A 19,225-nucleotide genomic window follows, 5' to 3' on the forward strand; every position below is an offset into this window, starting at 1 on the left:
GCACAGACACAGCCCGTGTCCTGGTTAAAATTGCATATTTCTCTGGATTTTAACATTCTTGGAAACATTTGGGATAATGTAAGTACACAAAATAAATAACGTTGTTCTAGTGGATTTGGATATTTTAATCCAAAAATCCTACTGTACATATTGTGCCTTTAACTGGTTGCATATGTCAGATTTATTGCATGACTCGGGCAGAGAAAAGCTGGTGCTATCAAACATTGTTTACTTAATCAACTGAGTCAGTGTAATATATATACAACATTTCTTTCATGGCAGGAAATTTGTGCTGGTTGCTCTTTTCCATGCCATTATTATTCATGGGGACTGAGGCTTTCAAGCTTCAAAAAGGTTACAAAATTATCATAATTACAGTATTAGTAATGTTATTCTATATTCATAGCAAAGTTACATTTTGGTCAATTCCTCACACAAAACTATCATATGGCTTCAGATGACTTGGAACATAGCACATAATATGAACTACTTTTAGATAGTCCGCCTTCATTGTAATTAAAAAAGGAACCAGTACAAATCTTTAAAAATTCCAAGTCATATAAGTTCATAACATGAGTAAATAATGATAGAAGTGTGATTTTTGGGTGAACTACTCCTATTATACACAATTCCTATATAATTTAAGGTGAGAGTATCAAAGGCAATTTGTATACCATTTTAGAGATCATTTGTCTCTGAGCACATTGTAATTAAAGTGTATTTCTGAAAGTCTTAAACACAACATACCACAGTACCAAATTATGATCAGAGTAATGATTACATAATCTTTTATAGATTGTCTTTTTAAAATTTTAATTTCCCTGGATTATGACCTGTGAACTACCATTACATCTCGAAGGATTAAGTGTCCCTCCACCTCCAAATAAGGAAGAAGATTTGTTAGGATTTATTGGGGTCTCCAATTTGGCGATAAAGTTGGCCTACATTTGTTGGCAACAAACACTGACATCATTTCTAATTATTGACAACTCTCTCAGTATAACAAGTGAGTCTGTACATGCTATATGACAATCTTTTAGTCCGAAATGTATTCATGAAGTTTTGCATTTAGAAACCATTAGAAAGTCCAACAAACCATCAGATCATTTTGAATGAGGGTTTAATGGTTTGGAAATGGAAAACAAAATAGATAGTTGTAGCCACAGGCTTATCAGTGGCCCACCACCATATCGGTTGCCAATGGATACTTTGTGATAGAAAAAACTTTAATGGAATGATACGCAGGTGATCTGATCTGTTGGTAAAATGGTTCACCGATCTCATGAATGAAAGAATGAATGGCAGTACCTCCAGATGACTCTCTGGGGTAGACGGCTCAAGGCTCCTGCAAGTTTCTGAGCAATGTCATCTGACAGATACTTGACTCCTGCACCAAACGACACCACCACGAAACCATGTTCATCTGTATCCTTCACCCAGGCCTCAAAGTCCTGTACACACAGATCGAATACAATACAGTTCAACAGTCCACCAAATTTGTGCTGACTATATTCGCAAGACACAGCAATTCAACATTATATGGAAATCAAAAGCCAGACCAAACATTTCAAAGGATTGCATATGTTTCATGGTAGATGTTCATGTGGTAGCATATAAATTAAATCAACAAAACTAATTTCCTGATTGGTAGAAATTCAGTATCAGTGTTCACCAGCACATTGAAACCTAGTTTGTCCAAGGCTTGAAGGCATTACTTACAACTGTCAATTATAAACAAGTGAAAACATTTTGTTCATATGGTTTTAAGGTGTGGACGTGTATCAAGCTACTTTACCTCTGTCATAGACATACTGCATGTTTAGGAATCCCTCAACCTGAAACATTCATTATCAAGATTTCTCAAAACCAGTTTTTCCTATTTTGTCAACCACAGAGAAATGGCATTTTCAAATAGCACCAATGGTTATGTCACTACTATGGAAAATAGAATAAACATGGTGTACAAATGTCAGTGTCTTTTTTTAAGCTAGACTTTAGACCAGGTGTGTCAAACACACTTTAGATTTATTAAACCTTGGCACATCCACAGAGAGCAATCTGGAGCATATAAAGTGCAGAATGACTTTATTCTGCCTTAATAACCAACACTGGGTAAAAACTTAGATTACATATACATGTAGTTAACATACACATTAACCAAAAAAAAAAAAGAAAAAAAAAAAACACAGAATATTGACCAAACAACACTGATAACACAAGATAACCGTCATATAAACCACCTAAAGCAGAACATTACCACAAAGTTAAGCCTAAAAGAAGACACTGTGTGGTTAATATTAAACGCCAAAGTGGAAAAATGACAAAAAAAGACAAGTTTTGTGACAGTGGTGTCACCCAAAGATATTTTGTTATTTAAAGACGTGTTCTGTCATCACATTCAACACATCTCCAACGTCACCTGATTAATTAAAAAAAAAAAAAAAAAAACTTCATATGATGAATGCTTAAGAGTTCTGATAATAATTTAATAATGGGAATATTTACTGAGACTGTTTATGAACAGATGTATTCAGTCTTTTAACTTTGTGAACCTAATGTTGATATCATGTCAGTAACCTAGTAACTTTCACACAATATGTGCCATAGGTTGCCATAAAAAGGACATGGAGTTACTATGTGTAAAGCACTGTTTACATGGAGCAAACATAACCAGAAGTTCATCCACTTAGAAAACCTATTCTCAAACACACACACACACACACACACAAAGATTATTTAAACAGATTTACAGCTCAAATTATAAAGTTAAATTATTATGAGTAACATGTAAGTGCTGTAAAAGTGTTGGTTCATATTTTGGGATTTAGCTTTTGATTTTTATATTAAACATTGCTTTAATATCAGATTTTTATCTGGCATTTTTTGAATGGGTAAGGCTTTGTGTTAGCATGTTAGCATCTATGAAAGCTTGACTGAGGCCTATTACAATATTAGCAATGCAATTTTCAAACTGAAAGTGCATTATGGTAAGCAAAAAGTGCATTGTTGTGTCTGTAGTGCAATTTTTAGCAGAAAAAAATATAGGACTAATGAAAGTGTTAGCCTTTTGTGTTAGCAGTTAGCATAGCATCAGAATGAGTGGGGTTTTGTGTAAGAACTGCTTTCTTGCTGTCTGAAGCAGTCCAGCTGCAGCTGAACAGCCTGCATTGGCCTGGCACTGACTGTCCGCTCCTCACACACTGGTCTCAGTGTCCTTCATACACACCCCACAATGGGCACATTTACACACACACACACACTCTGCACTGACAAACACACTATTTGCATTATGGCTCCACAGCATACAATGAGGCCATTTGGGCGCTTGGTATTCCAAAAGTGCAAGCTTAGGCTCAGAACCCCCCACTCCTATTCAATGGACAGCTCCGCGCAATCACCCGCATTGATAAGAATGGCCTTTGTGAGCATAACGCCCTTATGGCAAAATCAAAACTTCATATCATTCTGGGTGAAATCAGACTGAACACAGAGATAATAATGACTTAAATACACTGGATATTTTCTTAATGTAAATATCACTTGGTAAATATCACATAGCCACTTGCATATTGCACATTTTCACCACATCAGGCCTAATGAATATTAAAGTGGAAGGTGGACCTAGGTCACTTGTTAGTAGAGAGAGTGGGTTGTGGCATTTGTGAGGCTGAAGATCAAATGAAAATGAGGTTCCTGCGTCAGTTGATCCCCATTTCATGACGTAATTTTCTTGGCATTCATGAACACAAGAGTCAAAAGAACTGCATGTGTGCACAATGCATTTACTGAAAGAACAAGGAAACTTTGGAACAGTAATTGTAACTGTATCCTAACAGTCGATTGTTGAGCAGACAAACACATGTTGGTATTTAAATTGATCCAAATGTACTGTTTATAAGCTTGCCATTTAGAATGTGCACTAGTAGACAACAAAAAGAGTGATTAGGGATGCATCGGTATTAAAATTCTATTTTGAAATTAATGAACAATAAAACACTGTAAATGCTGAATTTAGGCATCACTTTATAATGTACAGTATGAAAAATAGATATTCATTATGGTATTTGCTAAAGAATACATTTTTTTAATGTTATTAAACTATTAAAGAAACACTCTCAGTAAAGTTTATCAGTCATCAGCTTATATTAAAGTTCAGGGCAGTACCCTTGGCCCCCTCATTTACATGTCCGCCCCCCATATTTCTGATTGTTTAAAATAAAAAATGAAAGGTTCGTTGAATTTTTTTTACTGAGGATGCCATGTGAACACTATGGTGTTTCATTTGAAGAAGCAGGAACAACGCATTTTCTTTCTACTTCTGCGTAGGAAAGTAGAAGATGGTCACTGTTCTGTCTTTTCCCTCATAGAAGTTTTGGACACCGGATGTCTTCCCAAACGTGAGTCTCAAGACTGTAAAAGATAATGATCACACTGCCTGACATCTTGATGTGTTGAAAGAATTTTCTCAAGAGTCAAATCAACTTTGAGATCATCCACAACAACTTTGTGTTTAAATAATCTTTCCCTGTTGTCTTTCGAACAGGAATTGTTGGATCATTTTTAGTAATCGCTCTCAAAGTCTCTGCCTTGTCATGTAAATGGTATAGCCGCTGAGCTAGAGTAGTTTAGGTGTTTTATTAATTAAGTTATTTATTATTAATATTTGTATGTTATTGTTTTCAGTGACCCATGTAACTCTAATCAATAAGTTAATCTAATAAATAAGCTCATGACACAAACATTTTTGAGACCAGTGAAATCACAATTTATGCTTCCAATTTCGTTACCACAGCAAAAACTACTAGCTTATTATAAAGTTCAAACATTATTAAAGACAAGTGAGCAGTCAGTAATACAATAAGAACAAATTAACAAATTGCAAGAAATAGCACAAATAAAAACAATAAGCTAGAAAAAAGACACAAATGAATTAAACAGTGCTTTAAAGGGTTAGTTCACTCAAAAAATTACATTTCTGTCATTAATTACTGACCTTCATGTCAATCCACATCCGTAAGACCTTTGTTCATCTTCGGAAGACAGATTTAGATATTTTTGATGAAATCCGAGTGTTTTTTTATCCCCTGTAGAAAGCACCATTACCACATTCAAGGTCCAGAGAAGTAGTAAAGACATCGTTAAAATAGTTAATGTCACTACAGTGGTACAACCTTAATGTTATAAAGCAACGAGAATACTTTTTGTGCGCAAAAAACAAAACAAAAATAACACGTTTTTTCTGGACCTTGAATGTGGCAAATGTTGCTTTCTATGAGGAATTTAAAAAAAAACCTCTCGAATTTCATCAAAATATCTTAATTTGTGTTCCGAAGATGAATAAGGGTCTTAAGGGTGTGGAAAGACATGAGGGTGAGTAATTAATGACAGAAATTTCATTTTTGGGTGAACTAACCCTTTAAGGTTTCTCAGGAAATTCTAAAAGTAGTTCAGGAACAGAAATTAAAATAACACTTCATAGTCTGCACTGTATAAATTAAATATTGTCTACTCCTTATTAAAATTACAAAAGTTATTCAGTCAAGAGTAGTGAGTGATTCTTTGTCTTTTGCTGTTTGATTAACATAGACAGCAGCAGGAATATTACGCTGCTGTCACTTTAAGACTTAATGCACGGATCCAATATATTTTAGTGGCCCCCTCATTTTAGGATAGGACCCCACAAAAATAAAATAATGGTAATATAAGGTACATCTATGGACCTTTACAGGTAAATAAGATGCATATATGATCCTTTAATGGTACTGCCCCAGTGATAAGCTGTTGTAGCCTTAAAGGTACAATTTTTGCACATTTTCTCTGACAGTGAATGCTATGGTGGCTTAGCAGTGCATAACACAATGAAATAAAAAAAAGCAAACGTAAGTTAACACAGCAAAGTTAAGCCACAACACAGCAGAATCAAGCCATGACACAATGGAATCAAGCCACAACAAAACGTTCCTTTCTTAGCCATCATAGTGTTAAATGTTAAAGCTAACATTCATGCTAGCAATTCAAGTGTCCATAAAAAAGTACAGGTACAGTAAAAAAGGTTCAAAATTTGGATTTCATTTGATCATTCCCTACAGTATAAAGCCAGAATGTTAGCATTAACACATCCTCTATGGTAGCCAAGAAACATCAGTATGAAATGCGTTGACTGCACAATAGGCGGCTGTGTGTGAATTGGCCCATATGGGAAGTTCAGTATTGTGGCTTGGCTCATTCAACTCTAACAGTGCCATAGATATGGATGACTTAATTTAGCCTTGTAGTAGTAAACTAGCATTTCCATTGTGTTTTGACTTGGTTCCACTGAATGTTAACTTTGCTTTTTAAATTTTGTTATGATGTGTGCACTACTGGGCCACCCTATTATGGTACCGATAGCTTGTGCATCCCTAAAAGTGAGTAGTAGGAGTAAACATAGCAATGTTTAGAGAATGTTTTAAATATAATAGCAGTGGTTTCTTACCTGAGGCAAGGGGCTGGGGGGTTTGGTGAGGATGCCCCCTACATACACAACATGTGGCAAAGTGGGTCGTGGGAACTCCAGTGCCAGGTCAGTACACAGCATCCAGAGCCGACTGTTCTGAACCAGATCATGCATGGACACCGATGGCTGGATGTTGTACTTCCTCATGATGCGATCATACTTGGGTAGAACCAGGAACTGGACACCAAACCTGGAAACCAGGTACACTGCTGTGTTAGCTACCCGTTGCAACAATGACATACGGTCCGTTAGTAGAGAGTTAAATTCTGGGACGTAAGACAGAGGTGCTGGTGCCCCAACTTCAGCAGGGTACCACAATCCTGTGCTGAATACTGCGTACTGGACACCCAGGATGTGAGCTATGACAAATCCACACATCTCATTGGGATCAACAAGCAGGAGGTCAAAATGTTCATGTTTTAGCTGCTCCATGACAGAAGCACTCCCAACAACGGCATCACAGTTTTGAGAATAGTGGTCCAGGATGTCAAAAAGCTCCAGTGCTGTGAGACGCCCTGAAAAGATGTTGCGAACTTTTGATTGGAGGAAGTCATCGGCTGAGGTGCTGTTAAAGATTCCAGGGTAGCGCTGGAGACGATAATGGTTGGAAGGTGGGATCTCCCGACCTTCGGAGACCAGGAAAACTGTTTCGTGGCCCTCTGCGTGGAGAGCAGAAGCCAGGGTCTTAAAGATATACAGGTGGCTCTCAAACATAATTGGAGGAACTACCACTATCTTAGCTGCCCAGGAGAAATTTGTCGCTAAACACCACATTAATGTGGCAAGCAGGAGAAAGGACTTCATGACTGCAGAAAGAAAGAAAGAAAACATTATTAGTGACTCTTGTCTATTATTAACCCTACTGAGCAACTACATAAATCAGAACATCTTAGCATCCATGAAAGCATAACTGAGGCCTGTTACAATGTTAGCAATGCTAAGCAATTCTATGTCCAAACTGAAAGTGCATTATAGTCTTCTGTTAGCATTGTAGTGGAATTGTTATCACAAAACAATAAATGGAATTAATGGTACAGTATTTAGTGCTAGCCTTTTGTATTAGCTGCTAGCATACTCTCAAAAATGATTTTTTTTTATTCTGTTCACTTTATTTAAACAATTCATTTTGATTTAACACCCTTGTTTCTCATTCAAACATCATTGCATCGTGTTAAACTGACCTGAAATGGTTAATTTTTGGGTAAACTCAATGTTTCCATTTTGAAAGAACAGGTACTGTAGGTCAAAAATGAATTTTGCTGCTTGTTCAATTTACTTAAAACAAGTTAACTCAACACAATTCTTTCATCAAGTTTAACATGAATGACTACATGAATGATTTTAGTTGTTTCAATAGCATCATTGAAAATAGGAACAGGATTTCTGCTTCCCATCATGCTTTGCACGGTACTGGATAGGGAGAATATATGATGAAATAAAGTGATATTTTATGCATTTTTAATCAAGATGATAAACTGGAGAGACTTATTAATGTTCTATTATGCTATTTCTGTTTTTAGGGGGTTACCATTGTGGTGAAGTGTAGACCATGTGTTGGGACGTGCTAACAAGAACATAAATTGTTTTAATAAAGTAATTTAATAAAGCCACTGCTATGACAATGTAAAATCATTGACAGTGGTTCCATGTGATTGAAACATGTTTTTTTTTACTCTAATACTTCAGGTAGGATGAACTTGATTGAAACAAGTTATTTGGACATGTATATTTACGTTTAAGTTTACTCAATTCAATTAAGTTCATCATGCATTATTATTATTATTATTACAAGTATTTGAGTAGAGATAACATGTTTCAATTGTGTGGGACTACGATCCATAATTGAATTGAGTTAAGTATCTTTTTTTTTTAGCCTCAGAATGACCTGGAGATTGTTTACATAATTAACTATTAAAAATAACAACATCTGACTCATTAAGTACTAAAAAAAACTGTAATTGTTAATGATTGTTGCTAATTTTACTGTGTTTCAAAATTTTATGAGCTCTGACCATTCACCTGAATTACAGCTCAATAACAAAGCCTTCGCATAGTCATAAAAGTGCACATTTTCTAAATCATCAAATGGATAGCATTTAGAACCAGAGACTGATTCAACCCGCATGACCAGCACACACACTGTGTACTCTGTGTGTCATAGCAAATGTGTGTCATGACTGAGGTTGTATGTATAGGCCTATAACACTGTAGATTATTTTCTCTATTATAATGACCAAGGTTCATTGTGTAATCTGTAAGCATACATATAAGCAGTGATGGTAATAACGGCGTTATAAATAAACGGCGTTACTAACGCCGCTACTTTTTTCATTAACGAGTAATCAAACGAATTACTTTTTCTCCCGTTACAACGCCGTTACCGTTACTGACAAAAAAAATGCCGCGTTACTATAATTGAGCTCACTGAAGCCTTTTTCATCCGAGTAAGCTCTCTCTCAGCCATAGGACCTGCAAAAAATTTTTCTCTGGTGTGTGCTGCGGTAAGTCATACACAAATATAATTTTAAACTGATAATAATGTATGATGCGCTGTGTGTGTGTCTGTCAGAGCATGCGCGCGAAGCGCGAGCTCAAACCAGAATACCTTTTTTGATGCTTGATCGAAAATATGTGAAATGAGTTTTTTTTCTAGTCGACTAGTAGTTGTTCATTTAAGCTATTAGTTGACTAATCACATTTATATTAATTTAATTTCTTAAATACTGGAGAGAATAAACCATAATAAGGAGCGTTTACATAATATAGGCTATATGCACTCAAGGGCACGCATAATTGCCATAAAGAACCGGCAAAAGTAATGATTATGAGTGTGACAAAAACAGTAAGGAGACATTTGAATTGTTTATTAATAAAGTAATGTTTTCTGAATCAGTGTCGGTTGCAAAGATGAAGTTGACATTGCTGATTCTCATTGCTGATCATCTGCTCATATGGATGCGCCTAGAGAGATAATGCACATTTCATTCGGATTAGGCTACATAATCAGAGTAGCCTCTTTCTTTTCGTTTTTAATAACTTCATTTTCGTTAAAGTAGATATTTCAAGCATTCTATAGATATATTTCTCATGTCTGCGAGGCAAGCAGCCTCTGAGTTTCGGTTCATTTAGCCTATAAGACGAGCTCCAGTTCACGCGCCAGTGATCGCGCCCGCGCAAACATGTCATGATTTTATTGTCTGCTATATTTGCTTGTTATATATTAAATCAAAGCAATTGGTAGATGAAACATTGATTAAAATTAAGATACAATTTTTACAAAACGAAATTCACTTTAAAGAAAGGCTTTCTACAAAACAAAACTTAATGAAGTGTTTAAAATCTTATCTGACCCACTCCATGTCTCCCGATATATTTGCGCTTCTTATGATGCATCTTACTCATGCTGTTCACTTTTCATAATCGAACAAATGGATTTAAAACATAACATAGGACTATTTAAACATAAATATGAAACTACGTTTTCTTTAATGGCTACCAACACAGTACAGAGAAATTTCATGTCGTGAGCAAGAGCGGATCATGAGTCAGGAGTCGCATCAAGAATAATGTATTCTTAGACTTATATGTAATATTGGGGGCATTCAATTTATTTGGCATATTTTTATTTTTATTTTATTTTTTTTAAAGTAACGCAATAGTTACTTTCCCTGGTAATTAGTTACTTTTATAATGATGTAACTCAGTTACTAACTCCGTTACTATTTGTGAGAAGTAACTAGTAACTATAACTAATTACTTTTTTAAAGTAACGTGCCCAACACTGCATATAAGTCACTTTACCTTTACATACATATTTCACACAAAATAGCCTCCTTGTGCTCCCAACTATACTGAAAAATGTATGGGTTTACTGCAAGTCCTATTTGTTTTTCCAAATTTGATCTTTAGAACTGTTAAATCTTTAGAATTGTTAAATCACACTCTTTTCAACAAAATGAACACAAGGAAGAATTATATTTCATAATTTTTATTTACATGCAGAACAATATACAATAATGAACAACAATATTTACATATATATACACACTAACGTTCAAAAGTTTTTGAATCGATTGACTAAAAGAGACAGTTTTAACTGAATCACGGAACATTGTTTTTGCTATTAAAGTTTAAATCAGAGACATGAAACATCTCTGTTTTAAAGGAATAGTTCACCAAAAAATTAAAACTATCCCATAATTTACTAACCCTCAGGCCATCCGAGGTGTATATGACTTTGTTCTTTCAGCCAAACACAGTCGAAGTTATATTAAATAATATCCTGGCTCTAATTATTAAATGATATCCAGCTTTGTAATGGCATTAAATAGTGCACCGAGTTTTTCAATCTCCAAAAAGCGCATCCATTCATCATAAAAGTAATCTAACTCTAGTGGGTTAATAAATGCCTTCTGAAGCGAAGCGATGGGTTATTTTAAGAAAAATATCTTCCAGCAATGGCTGTACACACACGTTCACAAGAGAGATGTATGACGTTGCTCCTCTTCTATCAAAATCCTTCAACATTTTTCTTTAAAACTTCTCATTTTAGAATTCTAATTCGTGACCGCCATTTTGTTTTGCTCTATCCTCTGCGCTTCCGCATTCATCACTTCTCACCTAAGCTTGCGCTACTCCTACAATCTACGTCGGGTCAGAGGTCACCCTTCTGCTGGAACTCGACAATCTCATGAACATGAAAAAAGATAGTCCTGGGAAGATTTGAGGGTGAGTAAATTATGGGATAACGTGAACTATCCCTTTAAAAATGTCATACCTCTAAGTCTATTCTAATTACTGTACATGTTTCTCAAGAATAATTAATGGCCAAATAAAATGATTCACAATTTTCCTAAATGTTATATGACCAAAAAATTACTGTAAAGTATATTTATATATATATATATATATATATATGCATATATATATATATATATATATATATATATATATATACACACACACACACACACACACACACACACACACACACACACACTACCATTCAAAAGTTTGGGATCGGTAAGATTTTTAATGTTTTTAAAATAAGTTTCATCTGCTCACCAAGGCTGCATTTAATTAAAATGACAGTAAAAACAGTAATATTGTGAAACAATTTACAATTTAAAATAACTGTTTTCTATTTGAATATATTTTACAAAGTAATTTATTCCTGTGATGGCAAAGCTGAATTGTCAGCATCATTACTCCAGTCTTCAGTGTCACATGATCCTTCAGAAATCATTCTAATATGCTGATTTGCTGCTCAAGAAACACTTCTTATTATTATAAATGTTGAAAACCGTTGTGTACTTTTTTTCAGGTTTCCTTGATGAATATAAAGTTCAAAAGAACAGCATTTATCTGAAACACAAAGCTTTTGTAAAATTATACACTACTGTTCAAAAGTTTGGGGTCAGTAAGAATTTTTATTTTTATTTTATTTTTTTAAAAAGAAATTAATACTTTTATTCAGCAAAGATACATTAAATTGATCAAAAGTGACAGTAAAGACATGTATAATGTTACAAAAGATTATATTTCAAATAAACTCTACACAAATATTTTGTACAATTGTACACAGTACATTTTTCTTGAGCTGCAAATCAGCATATTAGAATGATTTCTGAAGGATCATGTGACACTGAAGACTGGAGTAATGATGCTGAAAATTCAGGTTTACCAACACAAGAATAAATTACATTTTAAAAAATTTTCAAATAGAAAACAGTTATTTTAAATTGTAATAATATTTCACAATATTACTATTTTTACTGTATTTTTAATTAAATAAATGAAGCCTTGGTGAGCAGACAAAACTTTTTTAAAAAAACATTAAAAATCTTACCGATCCCAAACTTTTGAACGGTAGTGTATATAATTTTTGGACACATCAAAAATTCTGTTTTTGTTGCCTGTCAGAACAAAGTCATTTGAGCCTTAGAAATACAATAAATCAATAAAAATGACCAATTTAGCACTGGTTCTCAGGAAATGTCTGCATGCCTTAACAGCCCCAGACTTTAATAATAGGTTTAAACAATCCCTAAGACGGTTCTCATCTGTCATCGTTAGCCTCTCTTTAGTCTCACACCTTAATTAAAGAACAGATCCTACAGCAGGTCATGAGCCTGGGGATCCAATAAACAGGTGCATGTGATTGTGTGAGGGAAGAAAGGTAAAGATACACACAAAGGTAAATCAAGAGGCGAGAACCAAAAGGTAATGAGAAAGAGGGCTTTTTATTCTGTTAATGAAGTCTCCACACTGTCTCTGTGGACAGGACCCTCTGTGATCTGGGTTTATAAACTGCATCCTTTCAAACTATTGTACCTTTATTTTGGGTGTTCCTTCAAATGATGTTCGCCAAAAGTCTCTATCCTCAGATAGTTAAATCAACAGTGTGCTGCACGAAAAAATCTTCTCTAAAAACAAAAGCAACGTCCCTGTCAGTAACAGTGTAAGCTATGAATATTGCTGCTGTGTTTAAGATTTACAAACCGCTCTGTTCCCAAATTATACAGAATGATTGTCCTTAAAAGGATAATTCTGTCATCATTTACTCTCCCTCCAAACCAAAGTTGTTCCAAACCTGTATAAATTTCTTTGTTCTGCTGAACACAAAGGAAGATATAATGACTATGGTAGTCAATGGAGGGCGAGATCTGGTTGGTTACAAACATTCTTCCAAATATCTTCCTTTGTGTTCAGCAGAACAAAGAAATTTATACAGGTTTGGAACAACTTGAGGGGGAGTAAATGATGACAGAATTTTGTGTGGTGAAATATACCTTTAGATAATAAGACAAGTAAAGTATGGTGAAATAAATCTATGAAACTCCTACCTGTAAGCAAGAAACAGGTGTTTAGTGGTTTTCAGACACAGTAAAGCTTCAGTGCGACGGAGACTTCAGAGGGTATGTTTCCCCGGCCATATAAGCCAGCTGTTCGGGTATATTTCCCATTTCTCTAGCTTTAAATGACAGCTGTTGTTACTACCGTGACCCTTCCACCATTTGGCTCTCTCAGTTTCAGGTGGGCTATCACTATTACAACTTTTTTATACCAGACTGTTGATGGTTGCCATGGCAACCCTGCCAGAGTCAAGCTGTACCCTAGCAACGTCATAGCTTGTATTACTAATGGATGGTTCAGGTTTCCTGCCCATAAGAAAGGAGAATCATTTGCTATTAAACACATGGAAAACGTTGAGATGAACGATAAATCTGATAATGTGATCACATTGTCTAGGCTGCCAAATTAAAAAAAAAAACTCGATAAAAGTGTATTTTCTTGATTACACTACCGATTATTAAACTGGATTCAAAATCAACCAGTATTCCCTTTGATGACAAATACGATACTGCTTTATGACATAATAATAACTGCATGATCATTAGACTACAACAATAAAAACATTATATGCGCTAATATGTATTGGTTAATATTGTTGTTATTACATTATAATTTTTGTGACCTAAATGGTCAAAAAAATTAAGAAAATAAAAAAGTAATTAAATTAAATATTGGTTATCGATCTATCTCAAAATTGCCTTTCAAAGTCCTTAATAACAAGTGAAAAACACCCAGGTTTTGAAGTCACTGCCAAAATTTGGACTAATATGAATTTGTTTGTCATGTACAGCACTACTTTTATGAAAACATTATTTAACTGAAGAGGGTATTTGTGATTTAGAACAAACCGTTTCCAACTCCGTCTTTATTCATTACACAGAAACAGTAAAATTTCTGAGAGAAACACTGCATTTTACATTTAAATAGTGTATGTGTCATATTTATGCATTTAAACATGAACTTTCTAGGAGTAGGGGAAAGGTTATTTACACAAGCAGGCATGGCTTGATGATATCATCATGCCATTTTATATGCCTTCAAGACCTGAAGTCACATTAACACACGTGCGTTACAGTCAGGTGACACATTATGACAACTATGCTACCTGATAAGGGGTAATGAATACCCAGACAATCAATCAAAGAACAAATCCATGCATGGGGTGATCAGTGTGAATACGTCTTTGGAGTTATCTGGGTTTCTTTAACCATAAATGGGGGTTTTCCCCGCTCATGAAAAAAAAGCTTATTTTATTTATCAAACAAGGCTTAAAAAAAAAAATCATATTTTATGTGCTTTTTATTTTGTTTTATTTTTGATACAATACAACTGGACAAAAGGTACAGGACTCACAAAATAAACAGTGGTGAATAACCGTGACAAGGCCTTTTTTTCTGGTAAATTAGGCAACAAATGAACTTGATCGAAATCTCTAATGTTCCACTAGGGTGACACAACTGACACACCACACACCAGTAACAACCTCATTCCAGGACCTCACGTGGTAAAAAAGACCATGCAAATTAACAATTCACTTCAGAGCTTAATGCTGACAACAAAACCCCACTAAAGACCCCACTAAAGACACTACATACCTGGAAAGAATGACGTTAGTGAGAATAAGTGATTGGCTAATGGATGCTTTGCGTGTGGTCAACGAGTTCGAATGGACTTTCAATATGCAAAGAAATTCAAAACCCGCCACATCCTTTTCAAGGAAAAGATGTCCTCTATTCATACAAGAGGACAAAACAGCTGATTTTATCTTACAGTAAATCCAAGTATCACGGAAATCAGATAAAATTGGTGTATATTCAAATAATATCTCACACAGAGACTCAGAAATCTCTGCCCAAAACAAAAAAACTTCTGCGATCACGCCATTTCTGATCAATCCTAGTGGTTGTCACTAGAATTGCACAATGCACACAAAGGTATCAGGACAGCAGACTGTAAGGTAAAGTCCAAACAACAGACGCTCATAGCAACAGACCTAAACTGGCCTAACAGGATCTTCCCTCCCCCCACTGCACACATTTACTATGCCCTTTAAATGATACTCCTTTGACAAGATGGAAAAATGAATGAGAATGAATGTTGTATAAGTGCTGGGAGTTTTTCATACTATTATTATGCATTACATTACATGGGGCACTCCCCCAGCACTGAAGTGGGGACAATGTAAATCACATATTATGTTTAGAGAGAAACTGTAAACTGTGCAAGGCAGAATATTAGCACAATTATAATTGCATTCACCAAGTTGGTCATGCTCTCTTTTTTGGTCTGTAACTATTAAATTATTTAAAATAAATACATGATTTGAATACACATGTTTTATAATGAATTGATTTCTCGGGGGGGGTGAGATAGGAAAGTGATTTAGTATTTTTTTATTGGTTACACGATTTGACATCTTTAGGACCAATTATTTTGTGTGTGTATCTCACCTTGGACATCCTTCTTTGTCATTGACCCCGATAGGCTAACTTTATTTTGTTTCTTTAGGCTATATAAACTAGTCTTTTTGTGAATGTCATTAGGCATCTCACAGGTTATAAGACATGTCATTTAGAAACCATAAATAACCTTTATCCAGAAACATTATTTTATTAGTAGTAGGCTAGTAGTAATAGTAGCATTTTACAACAAAACAGTAATAAAAACACATTGAAGACTAGAATATTTATTTCATCTTAAACTATCTCTTTATTGTAGTTTTTTTTTTTTTTTTGGATCTATGTTAAGCAGGAGTTGAATGTCAGTCTTACTGCAAGATGCCCCCTGCCAAACTATCGCTCGCCAGTTAAATATTGATGAAGTGGGCCGGTAAAAGTGAGCAGGTAAATCTTTAGATCACGTCCCAAATGCTCATTTGTTTCTCAATCTTCAGGAAACGATTTTAAAGACATCATGTGACTTGTAATCGATCATATCATGATACAGTATCATGGAGGAAAAAAAAAACTAATTTCGATTCAACACCGAGACTTCAAAACACGTCACATGCAGAGGCAGCGCGAGCACTTTTAAATGTAGTCTAACTCCACAAAACAACACAAAACACAAAGGACATACCTAAATGTAAGCTTCCTGTAAATAGTGAAGGCTAATTTACCCGCACTGAATGCAGCGCGATAACACCTGTTTCTAAACGGAAACGCCGCCCTTCGCCGCTTACCTGTACAGGTGAACCCGGTAAATTCGGTGTCCTAAATGTATGTGAAATTCACGTCCCCTCGATCTCCTTAGCCTCTGACGCTTTTACATAAATCCACAAACGGTGTTGGCCGGTTAAAACTGCCCGTTTGCCACAACAGGCGAGGTGGTTTTCCCAATGGCTATGAGATGAGGCGTTGTGTATCAAGGCTCCAGGGAGGGCGGGATATACGAAACCTCAATTCACAGTGACTGGAGGGAGTGGTCGAGTCATGGCACTGTAAACGCAAGAACAATATGAGACTTCGGCCTTCCAGGTCCCATGGGAAGCGTCAGGTGCGTCGTTTGCTCTTTCGACACAGGTATATTTGCATTTGAGGAGCGTTATCAAAGCGCTTCCGTTTAGGCAGAGCTGTGTTATAAATATGATGATAAAGACTTACAGAGATCATTGACCACTTATGAAGATAATAACATCACTCTACCTTTAACGTCAATTTGACAATAAACACTAATAATAATAAACCTGTTGAATGCGTAATAGTTGTTTAAAGTTAATAATAATCATAATAATTGCGAGGACTGCTTAAGTGTTCTGTTGTAAGGATGAAGTAGGCTACTTGTTAAAAGTTAACTGGTAACATTTTACAATAAGAACACATTAGTTAATGCATTAACTAACATTTTTACAGTTATTTTTACTTTTTTTAAATGTTAGTTAATAAAAATGTTAATGTAGCTCACAATGTATTAACTAATGTTACCAGAACTTTTGATCTTAAAAATGTAGCCTATTAGTAAATGTTGAGATTAACTACTGTAAGAATAAATGCTGTAAAAGTAACTAGCCTATTGTTAACAAATTAAACCTTATTGTAAAACAGTTAACAGTTATATGTCACTAGTTCATAACAACAACATCTAAATGGAATCTCAAACACATAAAGTGTTACATAAAAACAAAGTTTCTAGAGCACAAAAATAAAACTTTTCTTCAAATAAACAGAATAATTTTCTACTAAACGTTCATAGTTCTTATGAAGATGGGCACAGGACAATGTCCCCTTTGTGTTCATGTGCATGTGTTAGTGAGAGAGAGAAAGAGACAGAGAGAAATAGAACAGCCATGATGATTGTGTTTGAATCATTGATGATTCTCTTCAGTTGGTGCCGCTCATGTTTCTATGGTGTTTCTCTGGGTGTTATACAGACCCCAACCCATCAGACATACATAAAATTTAAAAAGTGACTGAAAGTGGAAAAAAACAAAAAAATGCTACAGGTATTTGAAATGTGCAACAGATTCTTGGAAGGCACCAGCAGACAAATGTTCTAATGCAAGGAGTTGCTGGTTATCTTGAATTCACTATCATAAAGCAGTGGTTGTTTAAAGTGTAGCTAATATAAATATACACCACAAAATACTAGAAAACACCACAGTATTTATTTTAAATTAAATGAAGAAAAAAAGTTTGTTACAACGTAATAATACACCCTGATAATGAAGTCTTTAACTCGATAAACTCCCTGGCTTATAAAATAAATCCAGACTGGAATTTCCAGTGTTCTTTTTGTACTCAGTAGAGGGTGTGGCATTCAAGGAAATCTCTAATACCAAAAGACTGTCAGCATTTCCATTCATCTTAGTGTCATGATATCATGAAATGACAAAATTTATATGGATAATTTTGAATATTCAAGTTTTCCCCTAGAATAGTGTAGTTACTGCATCTGCTAACTGGCTCATGGTAACCAGACAAATTCTTTGAGTTAAGTGTCTTTTACCTAATTGCCTTGCATGCCATGGCTCAGTGTCATCAATGATGTTCAAACTCTTTGTGCCCTACTTACAGTATTCACAATGTTTTTACCCAAGTTAGATTAGCAAGATGAGTCAGATATAGTAGGTGTTTACTACAAGGAACAGTAATTCATAGACAATTGCATCCAGAGTTGCTCAAGGTTTCCTGGGATTGTCTCGCCAACACCTAGAAAGCAAAGTACTGTAATCTCTACTTGTCCATACAACGATAATTCCAGGTTGGCTTAGTAAATGCTGATCCACTTTTATCTTCTTCTAAATCTGTCCAAACACAAATTTCTTCAAACAAACATTTACTTTACTACTGCCTAAGAAAGAAAGAGAAGAAGACAAGAAAGAGGGAAATTAACTGAAACAAGCCTGACATACAAAGAGAGAGAGAATGAGACAGAAAGACAGACTTTCAGTGCCACGACTGCCGGGTACCAAGTGGTATTTAGGATTTAGAATGAGCAAATGAGAACTGAAACAAACAATTTCATATGTATGGTAGTAGTATATGGTAGTAATATAAAATATACACACACTTACATACAGGGATGAGCAGTATTTATGATACATGTATCATACACATATTTTTGTAGTTTTAAAATACTGTAAAATACTTTGTAAGAAGTCTACATGATGACATCATAAAAATGCAGCCTCTGATTGTGTTACAACACAGGAGGGACAGAGACAGTCTTTCACAGGAGATGGAGCTTTATTGAGTACCAGTATGAGTTGTGGCAGAAGTGCAGGTGAGTAATACGTGATACAGAGAAGATACTTGAGGTGCTGGGTGATGATGGGTTCCTTTGTGGTTGCAGGTGAAGTCGAACTTGGAGTTGGAGACGAAGGAGACGCTGGAGACGAGGAGCACTCACACAGAGAGGAGATAACACACGAGGAGA

At 35.2% G+C, this 19,225-nt stretch overlaps 1 protein-coding gene across 2 annotated transcripts in view; it reads right to left on the bottom strand.

Moving 5' to 3' along the window:
* ugt8 (UDP glycosyltransferase 8) overlaps positions 1–16,872 on the bottom strand; it is a 28,257-nt gene extending 11,385 nt beyond the window's left edge. Inside the window, exons 1-3 of one of the 2 annotated variants that reach the window (XM_048197586.1) lie at positions 16,533–16,872; positions 6,476–7,302; positions 1,309–1,451 (exon numbers count right to left, since the gene is read on the bottom strand). In XM_048197586.1, the coding sequence (XP_048053543.1) occupies positions 1,309–1,451; positions 6,476–7,300 (968 nt within the window). In that variant the 5' untranslated portion in view covers positions 7,301–7,302; positions 16,533–16,872. Of the gene's footprint in view, positions 1–1,308; positions 1,452–6,475; positions 7,303–13,341; positions 14,459–16,532 lie in introns of those variants that run through there. The other variant, XM_048197587.1, reaches the window with a different exon arrangement.
* Positions 16,873–19,225: the final 2,353 nt, after the last annotated feature.

The sequence above is a fragment of the Megalobrama amblycephala genome, linkage group LG7 (assembly GCF_018812025.1).
Source record: "Megalobrama amblycephala isolate DHTTF-2021 linkage group LG7, ASM1881202v1, whole genome shotgun sequence".
In the NCBI taxonomy this organism is placed as follows: domain Eukaryota; kingdom Metazoa; phylum Chordata; class Actinopteri; order Cypriniformes; family Xenocyprididae; genus Megalobrama; species Megalobrama amblycephala.